This window comes from Nansenia antarctica (genome assembly GCF_963989245.1).
Source record: "Nansenia antarctica genome assembly, chromosome: 8".
Lineage (NCBI taxonomy): Eukaryota > Metazoa > Chordata > Actinopteri > Argentiniformes > Microstomatidae > Nansenia > Nansenia antarctica.
In genome coordinates this window covers 58,160,949-58,188,827 of record NC_137678.1, presented here as the reverse complement: position 1 = coordinate 58,188,827, position 27,879 = coordinate 58,160,949, and the positions used below count along the sequence as shown (strand labels likewise).

Sequence of the window (27,879 nt, the reverse complement as noted above, 5' to 3'; positions counted from 1 at the left end):
TCAAAGTCACCTTCAAACCTTCTCCCATGTCACTGAAATTGTAAAAGCCAGAAGCAAGCCCCTGACAATGAAGGCCTACTTAAGATCTTAAGAGCTACTAAAGAAGGTCACTGCTGGAGAGAGAGAGGAAGGAGGGGGGGTGGAGAAAAGGAGAGGAAGACGCAGGTAGTAATGGGTAGGCAAGAGACTGCTGAAGCAAGAGACTGCTGTAGAGGAAAGACTATTCATAAAATGGCTGTCTTTACTTGGACTTGCTCTTGAACTTTTTACCAAACGCCCTCTCCAACTCTGGCACGGACAGAGTGAGGGTAAAGGAACCATCTGAGTCAGATCGAACAATCCGAGCTGTAACAAAACAGTGGTATACAGATAAATGCATGCCCACCCATGTACACACACACACACGCGCAAGCATGTACACACGATGACCGACATTAAATACAACTGTATACAATGAGTGTGCTTTTCACATTCTAAAAGAAACACTAATCATAATAATTTACAAGAGCAGCTCATGCATATCTTCTCAAGAAGAGTCGTAAAATCATACAGACACACAGTGTAATAATAGTATTGATGTATGGAGCAACATTGGTACAAGAACACAGGCATGTCCTGTGATGCTCCTTTTATAAACAGCTTTAAATTAGTCACTGGTAGTGCCTCAGCTCAGCTGTTCCGGATCACAGGAACACCAGTTCAGCTTTGATGATGTCATCTTCCAGAGAGACGAGATCGAAACAGCCAGGAACTTATGTTCCCTGGAATTGGCTCTGCCCCCTTGCCTTATTGAGTTACAGTAAAATTATGATGCTCTGATGGTGCACTAAGTTAGATTACAATCGACTCAAACAGACGGAGAGGCTCAGTTCCATGAGTGCAATGCTTTTTTCATTTCTTGGAAAGTTTATATTTAAAAACAAAATCTATAATATAATATTCAAAGGTCTGAGGTGTGAGTGAGTGAGGGTTTTTGAGGATCGTACAAATGTGAGAATGGAAAAGGATGGATGGAGGAAAAGGATGTCATAAAATTGTGAGATGTCTACTAAGAAAGACAGAGTGAGTGATTGTGGGACTTGTGTGAAAAGATAAGCATCTTTGGGTCTTAGAAAAGCTCAATATGAATTCAGTGTATTATTATTATTATTATTATTATTAGTATTATTATTATTATTATTATTATTATTACTATTATTATTAGGATGGTTGCATTAGTGAATGAGTGGTACTGTAGCATGACTGGAACAAAGATCTCACCCAGGTCATTGTTGTTCATCATGGCGTTGGAGCCCCACAGGCGCGGGCCCTGCTGGGTGAAGTGGTAGCCAAACTTGAGCAACGACCTGTTCTTCTCCAACATACTGGCAATCTCCATCTCCACCTTGTTCCCCAACGGCTGGCTCTGTTTGGAGACGGGGGGGAACGACGAATCACACGCGTTACGATGCAGCATAATGACGACGTATGAAGATTCTCAGGAACATCTGACTTGGATAGTCCCCTAGAGATAGTTAGTTAAACAATCTATCAGCTATCAAGACAAACTATTCAGGTAGATATATTTGGATAGTGCCCTAGAGATAGTTGGTAGATTGTTTAACTAACTATGAAGACAAACTGTTCCTCTAATTCATTTAACCCTTACCCTAAACCTGAAGCACCCTTTGAAAACACGATCAAGCTAAATCTAACTACCCAAATACCTGAACTCTCTGAACAAAGTGGGGCCAAATATGTATGACACATAAACAAATATGAAGCATGGAGTAGTGATATTCATCCTACTATGTTAGGACATATTTCACTTGTTAGATGTACAGTAAGGCCTAATGACCATATTAAGTCTCTAATATAACATTTAGCTTCTTTTATTTTTAATACAATAATCTATCCTTCTGAAAATAACTCCACACTAGTGCAAACGCTTTTCAAACTTGTTGAAAGTACCGTAATCCGTCCAGAGAGAGATATTTATTATCACCATCACATACTGTAAACTGAATATTTCTCTATAAGCTGTGTCTGCTAGCCAGTATAGGGCATCTGATAAGGTGGCAGACACATTCATAGATTGAGTGATAATAAATACATAAATAAAAAGAGACAGACAGACAGACAGACAGACAGATTGTCTTTCAAGGCTTCTGCTTAGGCACTCTAAAGTTCCCGACAGGCAGACAGACAGACAGACAGACAGACAGACCAACTAGTCCCTACCTGGTTGTCGATCTTGAGTTCTTGCAGAGTTGTGTTGGACTGCAGGGCCCCTATCAGAGATAGGATGCCTGTCCCTGTGATGAAGTTAGACTCCACGTTCAGACTCTTCAGAGTGGTGTTGACCTTCAGCATATCAGCCAGGGCCTACCACAAACAGACCCACGGGGGACACTGAATGAAAATATACCGGACACATTATTGCCACGGCAAACAATGGTTTCCAGGAATTTGCTTTGGTGTCAGGTATGTTAAAAAAATATGCGCCACCGAAAAGCTAGCAATTCGATGCCGCGGGTGGTGGTGGTGTTTGGACTTCTGTAAAGTCTCCAATGAAATATATGAATCACCAGCCGTGTACAGTTAAGTCACTCACAAAGGCTATGGGGTCGTTACTCCTGGTTCCTACAATACTCAGACGCTCTACGGCCGTGTTCTCTTTCAAGACGTCTGCGTAGGCCTTCAGGACAGGCACTGGAATATTCTAGAAAACAAAAGTGACAAGAAAATACTTTTGTCAAAGAAAAGACGTCGTTCGTAGAGAACTATTATTGGCACTGCTGTTTTCAGCTGTAAGGCCTCCATCAGGGTGGAGCAGGGCTGTGCCTGCTATACAGACCTACACGTCTAACATTGGGTAGTTAAACGGGTGATGGACCGATCTCGCCTTGGAATTTCCATTACACTGATGGCATTGACCCCGACCCCTGGCTTATCAACCATATCCTGTTGATAGTATTACTGTACTGTGTTATATCATAAATCATGCATATGTACATCAATGGTCAGAATTACCCTGATGTTATTGAGGTTGACCTCCAGAAGGTCAGGGTCGTTCCTCTTCATCCTCTGCAGCGTTTCCTCAACATCAGTAGCGTTGGGCTGTTCGTCAGGGACGGGCTTATACTGGGCGCACTGGATAACACCTGCAACGGGCATGGCATACTATGAGTGAAAATCACACTCTTGTTTGGTTCATATATACTAAATCTATTCATTCTATACTATGTAGAAAACTCATTAGAAAAATCTATCAAAAACGTCATTTCATTTTCAAAGGGATGGCTCATTGTTTTTTCAATTCTTTGCAAGTGCTGTAGAACAATCCAGACTGTTTTTGAGTGCATGTACGTGTGCTATTTTGGAATCTCAGCATGTAGCCAACAGCCACGCTCGCCTTAGATCTAACTGAATCACTTTTATGGGGCAAGTAAGCTGCCTTCTCTAAAAAGCAAAACATCTCCTTTAAGAAACTCCATAACAACATAGAGACAGCATGTCAAGTAAAGGTAACAGAATAACAAATAGTTCAGATCAAAGACTGAGATTAAATATGAATTTGCAAGAATTATTAGGCGATAACCAAACTTGAGAACAGTTCTCAATTGGAGCTATTTGTTCTGAAGCATGCATTACAGCTTTGGCCCATTTAACTCTATGTTCAACTTACACCATTTGTCTTGCCACTTGCAAGTTTACAATAAAGATTTACTGTAAGTATAACATAGGATAAACAGACGAATCACATTAGGGCAGTTCCCAGGAGCTATCCCACTTACTGTTTAAACCTTGTTTGTTGACAATGTTGCTGCTGGCCAGGGCTTCGTAGTACTGCTGGTTACTCATCAGAGTGTGCATGCCCAAAATGGCTGGTGGTGAAGGAGAGGAGATGGAGTGATAGGAAGAAAGGAGAGAAAAAATAAAGTATGAGAGAGCGAGATAGTGGGGGGAGGGGAGAGAGAGAGAGGGGGGGGAGAGAGAGAGAGAGAGAGAGAGAGGGGGGGGGGGGGGCGGGGGGAAGAGAGAGAGAGAGAGGGGGAGAGAGAGAGAGAGAGAGAGAGAGTGGGTCAAATGACGTGACCAGAGGGGAATAGATCCAAGGGAAGGTAGTGGGTGGATGCCAACCCTTCCTTCAGTTGGGATTATGTTTACTTGACCGAGTCACCAGAGCAGAGACACAGTAAGTGGGCCTTCAGAGCAGGTTCAAACTCAAAAACATCCCACGCAAAAAAAACATCAGCCCAGACATCCAGTACATTTCACACAAAGCAATTCACATCACAGCACGACACACACCAAAAACAACCGTCGCAATGCAGATCACGACGAAGGGCATTGTTCAAGTAGCAATTGTCATTGTTACAAATGTCACTCGATACAGACATTGTTTCCCAGAGCGTGTACGCCCTATGAAGACGGTATAAAGAGTCTAGAGGACAGGCTCATTGTGATGCATGGAATGGAATCAGTGTTTAATACCATCGGTCATTCCATTCCATGCCTTACAATGAAACGGTCCTCCGATTGCTACCTCCACCAGCCTTTCTCCTGCTGGAGAAATACCTTGACTGTGTGTATAGACTATGCATATTTCTGGGGTTGTTTTATCTTCCGCGCACTCGTCCAGCCAGTGGGTTCAGATGTATTTGGTACAGCACCAGCTCTGAGGCACGCACAAACGAACAGAGTCAAAACAGGGAGCCAAGAAGAAAGCAGAAAAACAGCAGAAAGAAAGCACTTCCCAAAAAAAACAGCCAGCACATCTTTTCATCTGTCAAGGTGACAGAGTGTATGAGAACAGGTTGTTTTTACAGACACAAACAACAGAGAACAGGCTGTCCATTTTTAGTAGTCCATGGAGCCTGTGACTCATCTGGCGCTATTATTAATTGCAAACCAATGAAGTATCTGAGAGGGCTGAATCACTCCAAGCAAGCAAACTGCCAGGCACCATTTACTGTGACTCAGGAGTGGGCAAACTAAACTAAACACGACGATTTACATTTTAACCATTTAGCAGACGCTTTTATCCAAAGTGACTTACAATTAGAGATTACAGGGGCAGTCTCCCTGGAGTAACTTAGGGTTAAGTGCCTTACTCAAGAATGGTACACCAAAGATGGCGGCCGGCTCACTCGCCATGGAATGTTGATTTTATTCTGTTTTTCTATGGGGTCAGCGTGGGAGGTGCAAGCTTACCTGCCCAACCCGCATCAAACTCACATCAAATCACTTTATTTGGACAGTCCCCCGCAGATAGTTTACTCTGGGCCGGTTTCACAGACAAGGCTTAAGCCTAATCCTGGACTAAATCACACTTGCAATGGAAAATCTCCATTGAAGATGCTTTATAGTCTAGGATTAGGCCTAAGCCTTGTCTGTGAAACCAGCCCTAGATGTTGTAACTTAACTATCAACAAACTCTTCAACTGTCCGCTAAACATGACCCTAACGCTTACACTAACCTAAGTTCTAACCCTAACCCTGACCCTGACCTTTAAACTGAACCCGCAACCTAACCCTAACCTTAGTAAATTGTTGCATAGCAACAGACTTGCAGTTCATTATCTAGAAGATGCAGATGAACTAGAGGGCAGTATCCAAATAAAATGGCGACAGACAACAACATGAAGAAAATGCTATGGCAGGATATGCATGGGCAGGCATCCAGATACCCCGTCTATTGTCCTAGAGAGCGCAACCGTCATGTCCAGCAGGAGGAGACACTAATGGAGGGTATGATGAAGACGAGGAGAGGGTGAAGATGGAGGAAGAGGATGTCAGGATGAGGGACACAGGGAGAGGAGGGGTGGAACGCTAGAGGAGACAGCAGAGTGAAATGAGAGCAGAGGATTACTGATGGAGAGACTGTGGTGGTGGTTTTTTTAGGATGAATATAGCATTTCTTCATGCAAAGAGGAAATGGTAGATGCTAAGTGGGATCCTTAGGTCAATCCTCACCTTTACCCTAACCCATAACCCTGACCTAACCAGTTTAAAATCTCCACTTCAATGGAGTGAGGTCAGAGTCAGGCCGTCCCAAGTATCCCACTTAGCATTAACCGTGAGGAAATGGTGACAGGAAGTAGGACAGAAATCGACACAAAGCCACTGTAGGTCTTGTTACCAAAAAGGTTATGCGGTCATTAAGGATCCTCATTGTCTACAGAGAAGATTAATTGACACAGAACATTGTGTTTAGATTAAATAACAGATTAGACACTGGTAGAACTCAAATGTGCATACCATACAGTGAAAGTCCAATCACACGTTACATTATATGTACGGTATTCACCAACATTATGTCTACTTCCTTAGCTCAATGCAGAGAAATGTATAGAAAACAGTATGTTCAATTCACAATACAAATTCAATGTCTTTCACAAATGTACAGAATGTAGGAGTGTCTGTAAATGATTGTGTGTGTGTGTGTGTGTGTGTGTGTGTGTGTGTGTGTGTGTGTGTGTGTGTGTGTGTGTGTGTCAGTGTTCCTGCGTGAGAGAGAATGAGAGAGGAGAAAGTTGAGGGAGGGAGGGAGGGAGGGAGGGAGGGAGAGAAAAAATAAGTACATATTGTACTCAGTGTACTGTATGGGTGTGTCTTTCTCCTATCTTTCTCCCTACCTGCGATGTCACAGAGTTCAGCATCACTAGCATTGGCCAGGGCTTCCTCCAGCTCCGGCTCCAGAGTCACGTTCTCCATGATGGGGTCTACCACCTTCTTAGGCACGAAGGCCTTCCCTGGAAGAATGAAGAATGTTTTTATTTGCCATACAATCCATTGTTGGAATTTGGTCTTTTTTGCTCTAGGCACACAGTCAGCCATAGTCGGCACCCCTGGAGCAATTAGGGGTTAAGTGCCTTGCTCAAGGGCACATAGAGCTCCCTCCTGGGGGCGGGGAACGAACCAGCGACCTTCTGATCGCTAGCCGGGCCTCTCTAGCCTCTAGGCCGAAACCGGCCCATGGTGTTCTAGTCACTACTTCTTTCCCATTTGGTTTTCAACAACTGACCATGGAAACGACGTAGTTAATACACATTGCGTCATGCAATCCTGACTCACGGGGGCTCTAAAAATCTGTTCTCACAGGACCGAGGGGGGCTACTGTTACTCCCAGCAATCCCTGGCATCTGGCCCCCCTGCATCATGCTCTACACCGGCTAACGACTCAGGATTAGCGGCTATGAATGGACACTTGGAGGGGGACATCTGTGTGTGTGCGTGTGTGTGCACGTGTGTGTATGTATGTTTGTGTGAGTGTATGTGTGTGTGTGTGTTGGCGTATGTGTGTGTGTGTGTGTGTATGTGTGTGTGTGGGCGTATGTGTGTGTGTGTGTGTGTGTGTGTGTGTGTGTGTGAGTGTGAGTGTGTGTGTGTGGGCGTGTGTGTGTGTGTGTGTGTGTGTGAGTGTGTGTGTGAGTGTGAGTGTGAGTGTGTGTGTGTGGGCGTATGTGTGTGTGTGTGTGTAAACCTACAATGCGGTGTCAGAGGTCTGGTCCTGGATCAGAAACTGTGAGCTCTCTGGGTGTGACAGCAGCTGAAGCCATGGAGACAGTTGGTCATTCCGTGTTCAGGTCAGCTCACCTGACCCAGCCTCTGGCAGCCTGGTTGTCCCTGCGCCAGCCAGCTCAGTGGCGGCTGTCAGACCAGAGCGACTGGTGCTCTATCCTCAATCCTCTACCCTTTCCTCAAAATGTCCGTATTTAACCACAAACCTAGATTTTTCCACATAATTTAGCAGCTTCCACTTCCACAATTTCCAATAAGTGGATGTGGTCACATTTTGGGCCAGACATATTGGACCACATCCACTTCCATTATATTCTAAACATTTAAATTGCTAATCTAGGTCAAATAAATAGGAACACGTCTTAAAAAGTGTCACAGTGTATCGCCTGGAGTGAAGGTACGGTATGAAACGCTCCCTTCAAAAGGTCTGTTGAGGGGAGAAACTCCCACCTAGCCTTATGCTTACATCATTGCTTTTGAATCTGTGTGGGGGGAAGTGTGGGACAAGACACAAGAGCACACCTCAGGGGACAGGGTAGAGCAAGGGACCGCAGTAGAAGAGACAGACTGCTCCCCAGCAGGCTCCCCCTCACCTGGTCTGGACCTGGGAACGGAACGGGCCAGTTGGCCATAGGCCCTGACGGATAGGCAGGCTCAGTCAGGTTGGTAGTGGCATATGTCCTGACACAAGGACAAATGCAGGCCTCTGTGCCAGAGATTGGTCAGGTGGTTAGGCCCTTCCGTCTTCAGACCACACCCCTCTCGGCACAGGAGGTTCCGCCACCACCTTCCTTTTTCTTATGCATGCTAATTTCACGGACAAGCTTGTTTGATGAAGGTCGCCGGGGACGGAAACGTGACGTTTTTTTATATTAAGGCAGCACCTCTCTTAGGTGCTGGACTATTTAAGGCAGCACCTCTCTTCTTGTCGTTTTGAGCACAAAACCCTCTTCCATTACACTTTAACTGAAGAAAAATGTGAGAGAAAAAAACAACAATGCACGGAGCGTGGATGCTAGCTTTCTGTGATGTACATTTAACATCCTTCTCTGGGGAGTGTCTGGATGGGCCTCCTACCTCTCTTCTCCCCGGTGAAGGGCACAAGGTCCTCCTGGTCCGGATGCTCATTGGCCTGCTTCTCCAGGTGGGCCAGCAGGTTGTCTCTCTCGAAGCTCCCTGTGGGAGCCTTCTTGGTCTGGTCCTTCTGCCTCATGCCGGCAGGTAACAAGGCATTCTAAGAGGACAAAAGTTAATAAAGTCACCCAAATTGAGTGCCAAGAGTGGCTTTATTCACCCAAGATTATGCATAAATGATGATGCTTAATTGTGTAGCCAGTATTGTTGCTTGGCAAACACCACATAAAACAATTGGCATTCTAGGTGGTGAGTGTTCCGGAATTCTTTGGCAGTTGGTGGTTTAACTTCTATATTACTATGCAGCAATCAGACTACTTCAGGCGTGCAAAAAGCCTTTTTCTGATCAACATTGCCTTTTGGTTTTACAGCAGGCCCCCTAGGAACTACTTATCCTCGTAGACAGTGTTGATGTCTCAAAAGCACAGACATAAATACTAATTAGCATATCTCCCAGGAAGGTCAAACCTAATTAAACAGTTAAAAGAGAGCCTGAAATAGAGATCCACTTAGCCAGATATGGTGGGTACCGCATAGCCAGATATGGTGGTATCTTTATGCGGTAAATATCAATTGCAGGGCTTTTACTATCACTATCCAAGTATGGAACAAAGACAGTTCCCAGACCTGTTAAGCATTATACTGTAGCTATTCTTAGTGCAGAAACAGGTCCATATAGACTGATACCTTATCTTGGCTCTCAGCACCTACAAATGCAGGGGTGCTAACATGCAATACAGTAGTCATAGCTAGACATTAGTTTGACTCCTAAACATGGCTAAATAACAATGCTTATGTTATGACTTCTGAAAGGCAAGAAATACTTGAAAACGTGGGTTCTTTCACATACACACTGATACTACCCACGCACTAATGCACACACGACAGCAACTCACAAGTGCACGCACGCACGCACGCACGCACGCACGCACGCACGCACGCACGCACGCACGCACGCACGCACGCACGCACGCACGCACGCACACACACACACACACACACACACACACACACACACAGCCTTGCTAGCTCTCTTGGCATAGCAAGCTTCCAGCATTTATGAACTGTTGGCCATTAATCCTGACCCTATTACTGGCTCTGTCAACACCTCTACAGATGATGAACAATCATGGATACAAACACAGCCCCAAGTAGCTACATAAAGCCATAAATATCTGCTGAGCTCGTATCCCGGTTTCAGCCAACCTCACAAAATGGAATAGGCTACACCTATGTCAGGATCTTTTTAAAATTGACATATTCAGCCCGTTCTTTGATTTTACCAAGCTGACAAATCATGTTTACAGCAATGACGTGGGGAAGGGTTGCAGGGAGGTGGGATTCATTCTGGCTGGGATCTAGCCAGGGTTCGAGTTATGTGGGAGCCAATGGGAGCTGAGCTCCCATAGAGATGGTCTGAGACTCTCTGAGCTCCCATGAAGGCAGTAAAATCAAAAATCTGTGGGGGTCGCTAATAATACATTACCACAACTATTATTTGATCAAAATGTCAATGTAATGAATATTATTTAATTTATATGATAAATATTGTAAAATAAACACGTTTTCCAAAAGAGCTACGCGCACCATTAATCTCCTGTGAATGACAGTAGGCCTTTGACTGCCTGCACTTCACCACCAAGACACCATGGGGCGCAGTAGAATATTGTGCAACAGCAAAAGGTTGATTAATCAGCTGTGCGGTAAACCGTTGGAACACACAGTGCACAGCTGATTAATCAATTAAACCAATAGAGTGAGACAGGATATGTTCATATACCAGTTGCCTTTCAGGAAGTAGTGGAGATCGTGCACCTAGCCTATTATTGAGAAGCAAACATTCATTCATTAGCTATACAGGAGTATATACATACAGTAGTAGTAGTAGTAGTAGTAGTGTCTCTGTCTCAAGCTACTCATCTACCCGTAACAACTTTTAAAAGTTCAACGCAAACTATTATAAATGTACAGACAGTTTTGTGAGGTGGGAAAGTCGGTAGAAAAGTCTATATTACAAGTTTTATCGGAGCCCTCCGCGCACACGACTATTCACTGCCTCATCAAACCGGAAGTCACCAAACTGTACCCAACCCTAACTATATGTTTACATGCCAACTAATTAGCTAATTCATTTCTGTCATTTAGAGCTGAGGGGAGCAACAGAGAGACGGACAACAGGACAGTAACAGAGAGACAACGGGAGAGGAGAGCAATGACGTGGAGACGTGGGAGTGCAATGACGTGGGAGTGGAGAGCAATGACGTAAAAAAAAAAGTTCAGTGCATTCAGTTCTGTCTCTATTGAGACAGAACTGAATGCACTGAACTTTTTTTTTAAATTATTTGCATTATTAACACTGTTGTGTTATTGTGTTATTAAAGTGTTTAAGTGTTTTATGGTAAAGCATTATGAGTGGTGTGTGTGCAGGGTGCTCGTAAGTTGTATATTTTGGGGAGGGGGGAGGCTTGTGTATGGGGGCGGGGGGTCCTCACACAAAGGAGTAGCCTAGGGCCACTGACCACCTTAATCCGCTACTGCCTATAGCTAATTAAAACTTGTAAGTCCCATCGCTGTGTGGGCATGATTCGCGCGTGCATGAGAACATTTCGCACTGTTATTTTGGAGACCCCTACAGAGATCAGCTTATAACTCGAACCCTGGATCTAGCCTACTCATAGAAATTGGCTGTTTCTCTCTCAGAGGCTGTGGATCTCTTTTCAGAAATATCCACACTTGGATATTCAATCGCGACACAGTGATTTAGTGCATCCTGGCCTGGCCCCAACCTCAACCACAACCTTTTTCCAGCAACTCCACCTGAAGGTCATAAAAAGATAAAAACCATAACTTACGTCAGGGTCTAACTCTTGCAGTTCGTCCTCCAGCCTCTGCAGCTCTTCCTCAGAGAGCTTCCTCAGTAGCTCGTCCTCATCCACATCCCGGTAATCCTTCTTTAAGGACATGGCAGCGGCACAACCCGATCACAGCGACCTCCGACCTCCCTCCGACAAAACAGACAGAACGACAACGCAGTGCCCAGACAGACAGACCCTGGGAGGAAGTCTGTAGGCATCAACAACAAAAGCAAGGAGAAAGTTAATTGCCACACATTGGAAGCCTCCCCATACACTTTCTCGGAGAGTCTGGGTTAGAGATGCTCCGATCAGGGTTTTTGGTGCCGATCACCGATCACCGATCACTGGAATCAGTGATCTGCCGATCCGATATCACCGATCACCGATCACAGCGTCGAAAATGGCAATTGAAGCATTCTATTTATTGTGTAGCATTATTTATGTTTTTAATTATTCTTAACACCATTGACATTGTATATTAAGTATTCAAATGAAATTAGGAGATGAGAAAGTATCATGAATTGACGACCATCTGTTTTATTGAATTCACAACCACCTGTAGCTTACTTCAGGAAAAACAAATAAAATGTGAAAATAAAAATCATAATAAATAAAATGTACACTGTCACATCAAATGTGCAACATTCCACTCGAATGACAGGAACTAGGGGCTCTTAGAGAACTTGCTTAAACTGTAGCTTTCCTGAGGAACAATAAACATACCCAAACTAAACTGCAACATAAACAGGCTATAGCCAAATATAAAATACTGTTTCAAGTCAGTCAGTTTCAAGTCATATTTAGGAGGAGATAAGACAGCAAGTCAGCAATAATCAATAAAACAAAAAAACAAAACATTGCACCTAAGGAGATTTCAGACTCAAACCTTACTTCTGATTAAGCAGAATCACTGGCAGATTAGCCTTGAGAAATACAAGCATCTCAGCGTTTTTGGCACTCAGCCTGTTCCTCTTATCATCTAAAATATGTCCTGCTATGCTGAAAAGTCGCTCGCTATCTACACTTGTGCAAGGTGCACAGAGGAAGACCTAAAACTCACGTGCTAATAGTTGTTGCTATGGGCCAAGTGACTTCCTGCTCGCGGGGTCACATGACGTCGCTGAACACTACCTACACTACGCTCGTGAAGTCGCGCTGGAACTCTGACCAGCACTCGTGGAACGCCTCTCGTTAGTGATGCTCCGATCTGATCGGCGCCGATCGGTATCGGCTGATATGGCCTTGATCGGTTTTGATCGGAGTTCTCAAAACGGCCGATCAAACACGACCGATCAGTTCACAAAATGGCGTCGCCAGACTAGAAATATTACACAGTGTCGGAAAGAGACAACAAATATGCCGTTTGTAATGTCTGCTCAAAAGAAATACCTCGCGGAGGGACGCACGCAAGGTCTTTCAATACCACGAATATCATATGGCATTTGCTGCGTTCGTCGATTCGCTCAGAGAGCGCCGAAGCGCACACTGGGCTCGACGTCATAAAGGGACCGAGTGCTTTGATTGGACGAGAGGCGTTCCACGAGTGCTGGTCAGAGTTCCAGCGCGACTTCACGAGCGTAGTGTAGGTAGTGGTTCGTCGATTCGCTCAGAGAGCGCCGAAGCGCACACTGGGCTCGACGTCATAAAGGGACCGAGTGCTTTGATTGGACGAGAGGCGTTCCACGAGTGCATGTCAGAGTTCCAGCGCGACTTCACGAGCGTAGTGTAGGTAGTGGTTCGTCGATTCGCTCAGAGAGCGCCGAAGCGCACACTGGGCTTGACGTCATAAAGGGACCGAGTGCTTTGATTGGACGAGAGGCGTTCCACGAGTGCTGGTCAGAGTTCCAGCGCGACTTCACGAGCGTAGTGTAGGTAGTGTTCAGCGACGTCATGTGACCCCGCGAGCAGGAAGTCACTTGGCCCATAGCAACAACTATTAGCACGTGAGTTTTAGGTCTTCCTCTGTGCACCTTGCACAAGTGTAGATAGCGAGCGACTTTTCAGCATAGCAGGACATATTTTAGATGATAAGAGGAACAGGCTGAGTGCCAAAAACGCTGAGATGCTTGTATTTCTCAAGGCTAATCTGCCAGTGATGCTGCTTAATCAGAAGTAAGGTTTGAGTCTGAAATCTCCTTAGGTGCAATGTTTTGTTTTTTTGTTTTATTGATTATTGCTGACTTGCTGTCTTATCTCCTCCTAAATATGACTTGAAACTGACTGACTTGAAACAGTATTTTATATTTGGCTATAGCCTGTTTATGTTGCAGTTTAGTTTGGGTATGTTTATTGTTCCTCAGGAAAGCTACAATAAGCTCCAAGTTCTCTAAGAGCCCCTAGTTCCTCTCATTCGAGTGGAATGTTGCACATTTGATGTGACAGTGTACATTTTATTTATTATGATTTTTATCTTCACATTTTATTTGTTTTTCCTGAAGTAAGCTACAGGTGGTTGTGAATTCAATAAAACAGATGGTCGTCAATTCATGATACTTTCTCATCTCCTAATTTCATTTAAATACTTAATATACAATGTCAATGGTGTTAAGAATAATTTAAAACATAAATAATGCTACACAATAAATAGAATGCTTCAATTGCCATTTTCGACGCTGTGATCGGTGATCGGTGATATCGGATCGGCAGATCACTGATTCCAGTGATCGGTGATCGGTGATCGGCACCAAAAACCCTGATCGGAGCATCTCTAGTGAGAGTGCTGCCCCGAGCGATGAGCATAAACATTTAGACATAACAACATTTGTCCACAGTGTGAGTATTGCTGGGGCAGCCAAGTATTAATTGATTAGACAGACCTTTCTTGCCAACAGACCACTGTGTGTATACAAGCTGTAATTCAGATAAAATAAATCAGTAGAACTGTTTATAATTCTGTTTGTTCAGCTAATAATGGGACCCTGCAGCCAGGTTTTTGGAGGAATAGGGGGTTTCCATTTCCTTTTTTTATTTTTTATTTATTGGTGCAAAGTATTACACAATAAGGTTCACATGCACCGGGATTACATCCACTATTCCTTTCCCACATTTTCTTTTTCCCACCCTCTCCTCCCGACCCACCCAACCCCAAAACAACAGCAATAACAAGAAAACAACAACAGCACACATCACAAAAATCAAGTAGACAGCCAGAAATAAATTCAAGTAAAAGAAAGATTTCAAAACCTCTGCTTCAACATGTGTATATTTGGGTTCCCTATTTCCTTGACCCCCGCCTCCCCCCTCAGTTACCTCACCAACAGCATGGAGTTCCGCACGCTGGCCGAGCTGGTGCAGGAGTTCGAGCGGGCCTACCGGGGCTACTGGCACACGCTGCGCAAGGTGAAGATCGGCCAGTACGTGTCCCACGACCCCCACAGCGTGGAGCAGATCGACTGGAAGCACTCCATCCTGGACGTGGACAAACTGACCAAGGAGGAGCTGAGGAGGGAGCTGGAGAGACACACCCGAGATATGAGGCTGAAGGTAGGACAGGATCTAGATACACGCTGGTCCTCTGTGGCTCGGTTGGTAGAGCGTGGTGCTAACAACGCGTAGGTTGTGGGTTCAAGTCCCGCCGGGACCGTATATACTGAATAATGTACGCACTCACTGCAGTGTAAGTCGCTTTGGATAAAAAGCATCAACGCTTAGGTTGTGGGTTCAATTCCCTTTTGGGACCATATATATTGAAACATGTATACACTCACTGCAATTTACAGTAAGTAGGTTTGGTTAAAGAGCGTCAGCTAAATGGCATGTATAACACTGAGGAATGGGAAGTATGGGAATAGGAAATTCTGAAATAGAAAATACAGAAGATGTGAGCGTGATTGGGACATTTTTGTGAACCCTGAACAAAATGTGCCTGCTTCCTCAAACCGAAGGTTTCCAGTGATGATCGCATTAGACCACCGGGTATACAACTTCCTCTCTGTCTTCCTCTGAGCAGCGGACTAACCCGTTTTTATTTGTGGGAAAATTGAATCGAGCTGCATCTCAGCTCTCTATTACGTTACGCTCCAGGTCATGAGAGGAGGGGGGGAAATTGCCAGGGTGCATGTGCATTTCTCCTGAGCATACGGAGCGGCCATCTTAATCACTTAGATCATTTCGATTCTGACTCTGTTGACTCGCGGTGCCGTCACGCGTGATGACACGGAGTTGACCTGCCGTTTGAGGAGCTATCATTCTGAAACGATGATCTCTAACGAGATGAGCCTTGGCGCTGTGTGATGCCCTGTGTATAATAATAAAAGCTAATGTGATGGCTTTGTTCTGCTCTGCTGTGCGTCACGCATGGCTGGCTCTCTCTCTCTCTCTCTCAATCAATAGCTGATAGTATTTTATAGGGAGCGTTTCTACATCGCTGACCGGACACATAATCATGTAAAAGAGGGGGGTGCGTTTCACTGTCAGCTCAACAGTGCACCTCCTTCAGCACATTGGAGCCTCTGTTAGTGGAACTCACCTTAATGGTACTCTCTAAGTAATTGAAAGCTGATCTTGTGTGTGTCTGTGTGTGTGTGTGTGACAGAGAGAGAGAGAGAGAGAGAGAGAGAGAGAGAGAGAGAGAGAGAGAGAGAGAGAGAGGGGGATAGATAGAGGGTCCCCCTCTCTACTCTGCATGAATGATATGCTACATTTAGGAGATTGTAGTGACTACATTATGGGTTCATGTTCTCCTCTTACTGTTGGTTGTGTAGTGGGAGGGAACCAGTTCTGGCACTAGGGGCAGAGGGGAGGATTATTAACGTTGCAACTTCCTGTTTAGACACAACAGTTTTGGTGATCTATTCTCTGGTCCTGTACTGAGAGTACAAGTTGTTATTTTGATTAAACAGTTATCATTACGTTGCCTACGTCTTTCCTTTTTCCTCCGGCACTACACTGGTGACCCCGACGTGATTTTTGTTAACGTAATTGTGTACAAAAACCAGCGAACGAACATTACAATCCTGCAAAATGTCCGGGCGAGGAAGACGTTCAAACCAGCGGCAGCCATCACCATCCCCTGTCAGGGTAACGCGTGGTGCGCACACTCCCACTCTCAAGCTACCAGAGTTCTGGGACTCAACGCCTGCTGCATGGTTTGCTATTGTAGAGGCACATTTCAACAAAAGTGACATCGATGACGACGACGACCGGTACAACCATGCTGTGGCAATGTTGGGCAGCTCCACCGCAGCTCGAGTGGTAGGTTTTTTGTCTGCTCCCCCGACGACGAACAAATATGAGCGCCTCAAGGCCCTGCTTCTAGAGACATTTGAACTGTCCACTGCGGAGAGGGTGCGTCGCCTATTTGCCATGTCGGACTTGGGTGACGAGAGGCCTTCTGCGCGCATGGAGAGGATGCTAAACCTGCTCGGTACAGAAGACCCCATGATCCTCTTCACAGAGCTGTTCATGCGCACATTGCCAGCTCAAGTTAGGATGGCGCTGGCCAACACCGCCATCATGGAGCCCCGCGCCCTGGCCAGGGAGGCGGACCGGTTCGTCTTGGCCATGCCTCAACGGTCCCCCGACCTGCTCGCTCCCGCGGCCGCCCCGCCACCCGACCGTCGCAGGAGAGCGAAGGATGACGCCAGACCTTCTGGCCAGCAGGGTAACGCTGCGGGCCATTGTTTCTACCACGCCACTTTTGGCGCCAAGGCCAAACGGTGCCGCTCACCCTGCACCTTCGGACCGACGGGAAACGGCGGGGCCGGCACTCAGTAGTGGCCCTGAGCGCTGGCGTCACCAACAGGCTGCTCTTCATACAAGACACCGCCTCTGGTCGCAGTTTCCTTTGTGACACAGGTGCCCAGTGGAGCATCATTCCGGCAGAGAGATCGGATGTGGCGAAGGAGGAGCGTGGTCCGCAGTTGGCAGGCGCGGACGGCACACCTATCTGCTCTTATGGCACTAGGGCGGTGGACGTGTGCTTCGGAGGGCAATGCTTTTCGTGGGATTTTGTCATAGCGGCTGTCACATTTCCCCTCCTTGGTGCGGATTTTCTGTGCGCCCACAACCTGTTGGTGGACGTGGGGAACAGGCGCCTGGTCAACTCACAGACTTTCGCTTCCTTCGCCTGTACGCAGGGGGAGGCGGTCTACAGCGGGTGGTCCAATACGCTCGCCGAAAGTGACCAGTACCTTCGGCTGCTCGCCGAATTCCCCGACCTTACCAAGCCCACCTTCTCCGCGCCCACGGTGAAACACGGAGTGGAGCACCACATCGAGACCGAGGGGCCTCCCCTCCACGCCAGGGCCAGGCGCCTCAACCCGGAGAAGCTGGCCATCGCCAGGGCGGAGTTTGCGCATATGGAGCAGGTGGGCATCGTTCGGCGCTCGAGCAGCCCCTGGGCGTCTCCCCTGCACATCGTCCCTAAGTCAGACGGCGGGTGGCGCCCATGTGGGGACTACCGCCGCCTCAACGACGCGTCCAAGCCTGACCGCTACCCGGTCCCACATGTCCAGGACTTTTCAGCGAACCTGGCAGGCAAACGCTTCTTCTCCAAAGTGGACCTGGTACGGGGGTACCATCAGGTGCCGGTGCACCCCGAGGACGTCCCTAAGACGGCCGTAATCACGCCATTTGGACTCTTCGAGTTTCTGCGGATGCCGTTCGGCCTGAAGAACGCGGCGCAGACCTTCCAACGCCTCATGCACTCGGTGCTCCGGGACCTACCATTCCTCTTCGTCTACTTGGATGACATCCTCGTCGCAAGCACCACGGAGGAAGAGCACCTGTCCCACCTCCGGGCCCTTTTCACACGGCTCAGCCAACATGGGCTGATTGTCAATCCGGCGAAGTGTGAGTTCGGACGGAACACCATCGACTTTCTCGGGCACCGGGTCTCCGCAGAGGGGGTGACCCCCCTCCCCTCGAAGGTGGAAGCTGTCGCTGCTTTCCCGCGCCCCAGCACAATCAGCGAGCTCAAGGGGTTCATCGGGATGGTAACCTTCTACTATCGCTTCCTCCACCACATCGCTCACATTCTGCGGCCTCTGTACGATGCCCAGAAGGGCAAGACTCTGAAGCAGCCGGTGGACTGGACGGCGGAGCGTGTCAAAGCCTTTCAGGACACCAAGGCGGCCCTGGCCCGCGCTGCCATGTTGGCCCACCCCTCGCCCTCGGCACCCACTGCTCTCACCACGGACGCCTCTGACTTTGCTGTGGGAGCGGTGTACGAACAGTGGGTTGGGGACGCCTGGCAGCCTCTTGCATTCTTCAGCCGCCAGCTGTCTCCCAGAGAGCAAAGGTACAGCACATTCGACAGGGAGCTCCTCGGGCTGTGGCTTGCTGTCAGACACTTCCGTTTTTTACTGGAGGGCCGCGAGTTTACGGCCTACGTGGACCACAAGCCACTCACGCACGCCATGTCCAAGGTGGCGGAGCCGTGGTCCGACCGCCAACAGCGCCAGCTCGCCTACATATCCGAGTTCACCACAGACATCCAGCACGTTGCTGGGAAGTCCAACCAGGTCGCGGATTGTCTCTCCAGGGCGGTGGTTGGTGCGGTCCAACTGGGTTTGGACTACGCGCGCATGGCTGCAGACCAGGCCGCCGACCCCGCCGTCCAGGCTCTCAAGTTGTCGGACACAGGACTGCGCCTAGAAGAGGTGGTTTTCGGTGACGCAGGGGCCACGCTCCTGTGCGACGTCTCCATGGGTCAGCCACGACCGGTGGTCCCCGCAAACTGGAGGCGCCCCGCCTTCGAGGCGATACACGGCTTGTCTCACCCTGGTAGGAAACCGTCCTCACGGCTGGTGTCAGAGAAATTCGTCTGGCATGGGCTCAAGAGGGATGTGAGGGCCTGGGTAGACACGTGCATCGCCTGCCAGCGCGCCAAGGTGCATCGACACGTCAAGGCCCCCCTGGAGCAGTTCTCTGTGCCTGAGCGGAGGTTCGATCATGTAAACGTGGACCTGGTAGGGCCGCTGCCCCCCTCGCACGGATACACCTATCTCTTTACCATGGTGGACAGGACGACTCGCTGGCCGGAGGCAGTTCCGCTCTCCTCAACGACAGCCCCCGACCTGGCCCGGGCGTTCATCGCGGTGTGGGTCTCCCGCTACGGCACCCCTGCTGATCTCTCCTCTGACCGTGGCTCACAGTTTACTTCAGAGCTGTGGGCAGCGGTGGCGGAGAATCTGGGGGTCAAGCTCCACCGCACAACCGCCTATCACCCGCAGGCGAACGGGCTCTGTGAGCGTTTCCATCGATCCATGAAGGCCGCCCTTCGAGCCAGCCTCACGGACAGCGACTGGCTTGACAAGCTGCCGTGGGTCATGCTGGGGCTCAGGACAGCGCCTAAGGAGGACCTCCAGTCGTCGTCCGCTGAGCTGGTGTTTGGACAGCCGCTGCGGGTCCCCGGTGACTTCATTCCCAAGTCAACGGAGTCCTGGTCCGCCGCCGCTCAGCGCGCCTCCCTGCTGGACAGCGCCAGGACCTTCGTCCCGGTCCCGACTACGCAGCATGGTGTCCCTACTTCGAGGGTGCCCCCGGAGCTGCACTCAGCGAGGTTCGTTTTCATTCGTCATGATGGCCACAGGACTCCACTACGTCCTCCTTATGACGGGCCTTTCCGTGTCATCGAGGCCGGAGCCAAGAACTTCATGGTTGACATGGGGGGTAGGCCTGAGTGTGTGTCCGTTGATCGCCTCAAACCGGCCCACTTGGACCTTGAACTGCCCCTGGACTTGGCCCTGCCACCGCGCAGAGGCCGGCCTCCAGTCCTACCTCCCCTGCCGCGCCCTGGCCATTCCCCCCTCCGACCCCGACAACCCCCCGCAGCTCGCGAGCCCCCGGTCGTCACTGCCCCCCGTCCTTCCCTGCAGGAGGACGTGATGGGCGATGTCACACCTCCTCCCGCACCTCCTGACTTTACCTACGATCGTAGGGGCCGGGCCATACGCCCTCCTCGCCGTGAGGATTTCCAATATTGAGGTGAACACTGGGGGGGCTGGTGTAGTGACTACATTATGGGTTCATGTTCTCCTCTTACTGTTGGTTGTGTAGTGGGAGGGAACCAGTTCTGGCACTAGGGGCAGAGGGGAGGATTATTAACGTTGCAACTTCCTGTTTAGACACAACAGTTTTGGTGATCTATTCTCTGGTCCTGTACTGAGAGTACAAGTTGTTATTTTGATTAAACAGTTATCATTACGTTGCCTACGTCTTTCCTTTTTCCTCCGGCACTACAAGATCACAGTTGTTCATTAGTAATCTGAACCTCAAACGGTAATGTGAACCTCAAATAGTAGCCTAGTGAGGAAAGCCCTTCCAAAAACAAAATGAAGCTATTCCGCTAATGTTAGCCAGAGAGCTCCTGGATCCCATGGGGCTGCTGCTGTACTGTAGCTGGCGTGATCAGAGCACAGCCTGGCTGCATTCCATCCACCACAACGCTGCTTCCCTTTGTCTGTGTGTCCATGAACACATGCCATGATGCAGAGGTCAGCAAACACTGACTTAATACACTGTGGTTGTTTACTCAAATAGTTTTCCGCGTGAGGCAGCGAACCCCTTCCACACACACACACACACATATCTCTATCTATCACACTCTTCTCTCTTCTCTTCTCTCTAGACAAATGCCTCTATGGACGATAAATCTTTGATGTAATATTTGGACAAAAACAGACAAGGGGGGGGGGGGGTTGGGAGGATCAGGGAGGGAGGGGAAGGAAGAGAGGGTTGGGAGGATCAGGAAGGGAGGGGAGTGTTGGGTTAAGGATGTTAACTCATTTGAAAAACCAATAAAAAACTGTTAAAACAAAAAATATGTTTCCTCTGTGAGTTAAAACTGAACTGTGTGATTTGTGTTGCAGATCGGGAAGGCCGCGCCCCCCTCGCCCACCAAAGACAAGAGGAACATCACCGGCTCGCCGCTACGCGGGCCGGGCAGCCCCATGCGACGGAACAGTCGCATCGAGAGACGGTAAAATGCTGAGCGCGCACTATAGTCAAGCAGCAGTTACTTAACCTCACTGTAGTCTCTCTGACAAGACGAGAGATACTCTTACTGTGGGTCGATAAAGTCGATAAACAAGGTAGTGGTTGTAGCCGTAAAGGCCCTGCGATGATGATGAGATGGAGGAATTAGCGATGTTCTGTGATGGAGGCCAAGATGAATCTCTTTAACAGGTTTATCTTTTACATTTACATTTTGGGCCTTTAGCAGACGTCTTATTCCAAAGCGACTTAAAATCAATACGTTTGACTAAGTAAGTGAATCGTCTATCCACTAGTCACAGCAGGATAAAGCAATCTATGCTCAGGCCCGGAGCCATTGGCAGTCGTCGTATTAGAAGAAAGAAGAAAGTCTTTTTTTTTTATGACACAGGAGAAACAGTACAGGGGGGGTAATAGATGTCTCAGTAGAAACAGTACAGGGGGTAGTAGATGTCTCAGGAGAAACAGTATAGGGGGGAAGTTGGTGTCTCAGGAGAAACAGTACAGGGGGGTAGTAGATGTCTCAGGAGAAACAGTACAGGGGGTAGTAGATGTCTCAGGAGAAACAGTACAGGGGGTAGTAGGTGTCTCAGGAGAAACAGTGCAGGGGGTAGTAGATGTCTCAGGAGAAACAGTGCAGGGGGTAGTAGATGTCTCAGGAGAAACAGTACAGGGGGTAGTAGGTGTCTCAGGAGAAACAGTACAGGGGGTAGTAGGTGTCTCAGGAGAAACAGTACAGGGGGTAGTAGATGTCTCAGGAGAAACAGTACAGGGGGTAGTATATGTCTCAGGAGAAACAGTACAGGGGGGAAGTAGATGTCTCAGGAGGGACAGTGCAGGGGGGTAGTAGATGTCTCAGGAGAAACAGTACACAGGGGTAGTAGATGTCTCAGGAGAAACAGTACAGGGGGTAGTAGATGTCTCAGGAGAAACAGTACAGGGGGTAGTAGGTGTCTCAGGAGAAACAGTACAGGGGGTAGTAGGTGTCTCAAGAGAAACAGTACAGGGGGGTAGTAGGTGTCTCAGGAGAAACAGTGCAGGGGGTTAGTAGATGTCTCAGGAGAAACAGTACAGGGGGGAAGTAGATGTCTCAGGAGGGACAGTGCAGGGGGGAAGTAGGTGTCTCAGGAGAAACAGTACAGGGGGGTAGTAGATGTCTCAGGAGAAACAGTACAGGGGGGTAGTAGATGTCTCAGGAGAAACAGTACAGGGGGGTAGTAGATGTCTCAGGAGAAACAGTGCAGGGGGGAAGTAGATGTCTCAGGAGAAACAGTGCAAGGGGGGAAGTAGATGTCTCAGGAGAAACAGTACAGAGGGGTAGTAGATGTCTCAATTAAGGTATATTTGTGTCAAATGAAAAGTTATAACTCCTCCTTTTTGTTTATTTGTTTGTTTACAGTCCATCTGGTGACAAGAAGGTTCTGGAACCGAAGCCGCCTTCCGACATGAACGGATATCAGATTCGAGTGTGAGGAAGATTTCAGCTCATCCACGATCATCCAACGAATTATGAGACTTAAGAATGATAGGGTTCTCTCTCTAACAAAAAGATAGTTCTGGAGAATGGCTATTTGTGAGCTGTTGAAATGGTTATGCACTCAGTAGAGAGCATGTTTTCTGACAGAATGTTGGTTAGAACTCTACTAAGTCTAAGGTCTTGCAATTTTCGACAGGCTAGAATACATACAACCAAATTAATTTAAACTCACAGACTGATTTGGTTGACCTAATCATAAGGTTTGTTTGCAAAATAGCTGTTGAGTAAGGTCACCAGTAATGTTTTTCCAAAAGATTAGGGCCATTTAGGTTCCCTGTGAATCTTGATAGCTACCAGGGTTTTTGTAAAGCCACCACCTTGCTAGTGAGATCATTGCTTTTATAGGCCATTCCACTATCGGAGTGGTGATGGCAGCATTTATGAATTCTGAGCGGTCAAACAGGTTTTTAAGAATTTAGTAGGTGTATACATAATCATGTTTTTAAATGATTATGCAGGGTTTTGTGAATATGCAATGAGAAATTTGGCTCATCTCTAAAGCTGGGTAAGACAACCACAACCTAAAAATTTGCAATTGGACATATCATACATTTCCATGTCAATCAATTCTTTAGAATAACAGTTGTTGTTAAGGACTGTGTGCAATCTGTATCCACGTTGTACTGTGAGTGTGTACATACATGTTACCTTTAACCTTTAGCTCTGCTGGACAGTAACTGCTTTTGTAGTGAATAGTTTGCAAACCACTGACCTTGTGCCTTTAAATGAACATTTTAATGGACAATGAAGGAAAGAATACTGGGTGAATAGAGTTTTTCAATTCATTATTATTACTTGACTTATAAAACACACCGTGCAATCCCTCTGCTCTCCCAAATAGCCAAAATGAGCTATATACATCCATATTAGTTTATTAAATTGTTTAGATGATGATTGAATATGGGGGTATTCCAGTGTAGGTTAGTAATTGTATGTAAACCTTCCATAGCATGAGAAGTGTGAATTGATTTAAGATGAAAAGTGGAGAAAATGTGGTCACTCATCAAGAGTGTTTTAGTTTAGAAGTAATGTGGTCACTCAGAAGACACCATCAGAAAATGGCTATGGACTAACTATCTTTGCAGCTGGTATGTAAGGATCTACTAAGGCGACATTCAGTTTCTTTTTTATAGCAACATGATTTTATATATTTTTGAGTTTGTAGAAACAACATATTCTTATTATCTTAAAAAATGAGTCTTAAGTGGTTGTCTAAGGACTTAAAACGTTTGCCATTTTTTAGTCAAGGTGCAAGTTTGTTTACAACATTCTTGTCTGCATTTTTGTATGATGTTTAGACTGGAGTTTCTGTCATTCTATACCTGTTTCAGTATTGATCTTCGTCAGTAGAGCACTTTGAGAGATTGAAGTCCACAGTTTATTGAGCACTGTCTTGGAAATATTGCCAGAGAGCACATTTACAGTAGTTTCGTTCACTTGAGTTTCAGCACCATAAACACAGTGGCAACTTGTTGTCTTGTACCAAAATATCGCTAATGACCTTAGTATCACGTTAAAAGACTTTCTATTGATTTTGAAATAAAACATTTCCTCACCTCCCTCCCTCCCCCGGATATCTGTTATTGGGATGCTGTAGCTGACTCGTACATCATGAGCTTGATAGCTTGTGAGTTCATCCAAGTGCTTCAGATAAATCAGGAGGAGATCCACAAAATTTGCAGACAGCTGTAGAGCTAAAAATCAATTAATATTGTATAATTAACCGGTGAACTGAGGACAGGAAGGTTCAGCTTCTCACAATGTGTTGTTACAGTTCAAGAGTTCAAATCAGGCAGTCAGCTGAGTGTCAGCGCTATGCCTCCACCAGACAGAAACACACCACTATACAGCACAGAAAGGAGACTTGAGAGAGAGAGAGAGAGCCACAGGCATTGTCTCTTTTCGAGTGTGTACAAAGAAACCTCAACAACAAACAATCCTACAAACAGACATCGTCAGGATCTGTGTACTGGTGGACCTTTTACAGTAAGACAATGGACAACGGTGTCTAGTGGCAGCAACACTCATTTGAATTTGAACATTTTCACCAACTGCTCTGTTGCCTGGTGGTACACTGTGAGACATTGTAAGGTTTTTGATATTTCTTCTTTTTTTCCCACTGTTCCATTAATAGTCTGTTTTTGTTTCTTTTCTTAACACAAAAGATGAGATATGGATGATGACACTGTAGTGAATGATTTCCTCCTGATGAGAAATAACAAAGAAATGTAACAAGAAATCACCTGTACAGCTTTGTGAGACTTAACAACTGAAATAAACAAAGAAACTGGCATTTGACCAGATTTGAGAAGAAAAAAGAAAAAGGTGCAATATTGTAAAGGTGCAATTATGACTCTGTTTCTTCTCAGTCATCATAGCATTTTCCAGGAGTCTCCAGCACAAGCCAGCAGTAGATCTAGTACCAGTCAATTGTACTCCTCTCCTGGCTGTGTCTGCAACTGTACTCCACCAACGCCCAGAGACCCTCTGCACAATCAATTACCTCTAATAGAAGCCTCCCTGGATGGATGGTCCAGCTGACAGCACTGCAATCTGCTAACGAGGCTTCACTAATGACTCCCTGCCAACCTGACATACTTCATCATATAGACAAGAGGACTGGCATGGCTGCTGCTCCTCTGGAAGGGAAACCCACCCTGGACAGGAAGTAGCCCACACCTGAAGCTGGTCAGGAACATGGTGGAACAACGAGCTTCCCACTGCTGTCAGAACTGCTGCAGAATCACTCCCTATCTTCTCCCAGACACTGAAGACCCATCTCTGTCTTCAGACTGCACCTTAGCTGATACGAATGATAACCGATGAATGGCTCCTGATATTATGGTTATACTATACTGTAACTGAATTTGCATGTACCGTATACGGTTTTGGAAATGTGTACTTCAGGGAGTGTGATTCAAGGGAATTGAATTTACCAGTCGGTGTGGAGTGAAAAGTGAAAAAAACAGGTTTAAGCAGGTAAACACAGGGATGGAGGAGATGGCAGGATATCAGAGGAACAGAGGCACTGAGGCAGACCGACTGAAATCCCTTTATCTTGAAGTGGGTTCCCAGAGGTAACATCCACTCTACCTGCTGTTTCTGAGATCTGAAGACTGAAGGAATAGTGGCTTACTTTGAAAACCTACTGACCCATTTCTCCGCCTTGAGTGTTTGGTACCACAGGGGAACCTCTGTACGTGAAGCGCAGTCGAACCCCTGTAAAACATTGATGGCAGGTCTATGGACTAGCCCCTGACTGACTATATATATATGGTGTATGGTAATCATATCCTCTCACGTTTGAAACTCTTCCTGTGATTGATTTTAATGAGATACAGTAGTACATGACTTTCTTTGGATGTCGGGCCGATGGTGAACCAAAAACCCCTGATTGATTTATTGTAAGTAGGACTAAAGGAAATATCAAACACAAATCCTCCTGACATGTTGGGAAATCTAACTGGAGAAATCTTAACACTAATCGTGTTAGCTGGTACACACACACACACACACACACACACACACACAGAGCCCACACTGAGCCCCATCATGCATGAATGCTCCCTGCTATCTGGATGAATAATTCATTCATGCCTCAACCCCACACACATCTTCTCTCTGACAGATTGAGCGTCCCAGTGGAGTGGGATTGGGGGGGGCACTGGTGGGGGGGGGGGGGGGGGGCACTGCCAACATCCAGTCACAATCTCAACACCATCTCACTATGAGCCAGGCAAAACAGACTGTCTAGCTATACGGGGAGAGGATGAGGAGCTGGGACTCATGTGACTGGTGGTGTGTCTGTCGCTGCAAGTCCCTTTGTCTGTGTGCCGTATATCACAAGATAGAGGAAAATAGCTGCTATAAAAGTCATGATGCGTCAGTGTCTATCTAGGGTGTGGGGGGTTTCCTGTTGCGGTGTCTGTTATCACGGGGCTAGGCAATAACACTGTGACACTCACATTATATGGAAAATATTTATTGAATATTTCTACCATATGAAAAATAAGACTATGACTGGTTCGAAACCAGAGGATAAAGCAAACTTACACACAAATAATTCAAACAACAAATAAAAAGTTAAACTGAGGTAAACTCATTTCACAATGTTTTTAGTTTTTTTTCCTCTTAAGAGAAACAATGTAAAAGTAAACATAACCCCCCTCTCTCACACCATCAGTAAAAAAAACTAAAATATGGGTGCCAGCAGTGATGAGCATCTAAAACTTTTAACAATTAAATCTCAACGGTACAAACAGCACAAACCCACTGCCCACCCAGCACACACTCACTACCCACCCAGCACACAGCGAGCCCCCCATCACAGGGGCCTCAGGTCCAGCTGGAACTTGGCCAGGAGGCTGAGGTGGTCCGAGGGGAACACCTCGTTGGGGAGACCCTTCATGGACCAGAGGTCCTCCTCTGAGAGGAGGGAGAGACGGCCCAGCAGCTTCAGACCTCCACCCTGCAGTGCGGCGCCACCTAGACCATGGAGCAATGGTCCAATTACATTACATATGGAACTAACTGAGAATGATAAGTGATAACATTACATTAACTATGGAACTAACAGAGAATGATAGATGATAACATTACATTTACATTTTTGGCATTTAGCAGACGCCTTTATACAAAGGCGACTTACAACAAATTAATTTGTCTAAGTAAGTGAATCATCTATCCATCAGTCATAGCAAGAAAACGTCTATGCTATGGCCAGGGGCCATTGGCAGTTACAATGCTTTTATTCAGGCCAAAATATTGCAATGCAATGGATTCGGTGAGGTACCGTATTTTCCGCACTATAAGGCGCACCGGATTATAAGGCGCACCTTCAATGAATGGCCTATTTTAGAACTGTTTTCATATACAGGGCGCACTGGATTATAAGGCGCATAGAATAGAAGA

The 27,879-nt window shown here is 46.9% G+C and overlaps 2 protein-coding genes across 2 annotated transcripts; one reads left to right on the top strand and one right to left on the bottom strand.

Annotated features, from left to right (window-relative positions):
• Nucleotides 1-241: 241 nt before the first annotated feature.
• Nucleotides 242-11,603, bottom strand: LOC308163585 (tropomodulin-1-like; the record flags this gene model as incomplete). The annotated part of the gene is made up of 9 exons (XM_080537753.1): nt 242-345; nt 1,261-1,405; nt 2,221-2,364; nt 2,594-2,701; nt 3,013-3,143; nt 3,777-3,866; nt 6,621-6,737; nt 8,584-8,740; nt 11,493-11,603. The coding sequence occupies 9 exons, from the start codon at nt 11,601-11,603 to the stop codon at nt 242-244; spliced, it is 1,107 nt and encodes a 368-aa protein (XP_080393879.1).
• Nucleotides 11,604-14,690: 3,087 nt separating this feature from the next.
• On the top strand, nt 14,691-22,903 carry LOC308164477 (tubulinyl-Tyr carboxypeptidase 1-like; the record flags this gene model as incomplete). Its single annotated transcript, XM_080538560.1, has 3 exons — nt 14,691-14,978; nt 21,308-21,417; nt 22,831-22,903. The coding sequence occupies 3 exons, from the start codon at nt 14,691-14,693 to the stop codon at nt 22,901-22,903; spliced, it is 471 nt and encodes a 156-aa protein (XP_080394686.1).
• Between the last annotated feature and the right edge of the window lie 4,976 nt (nt 22,904-27,879).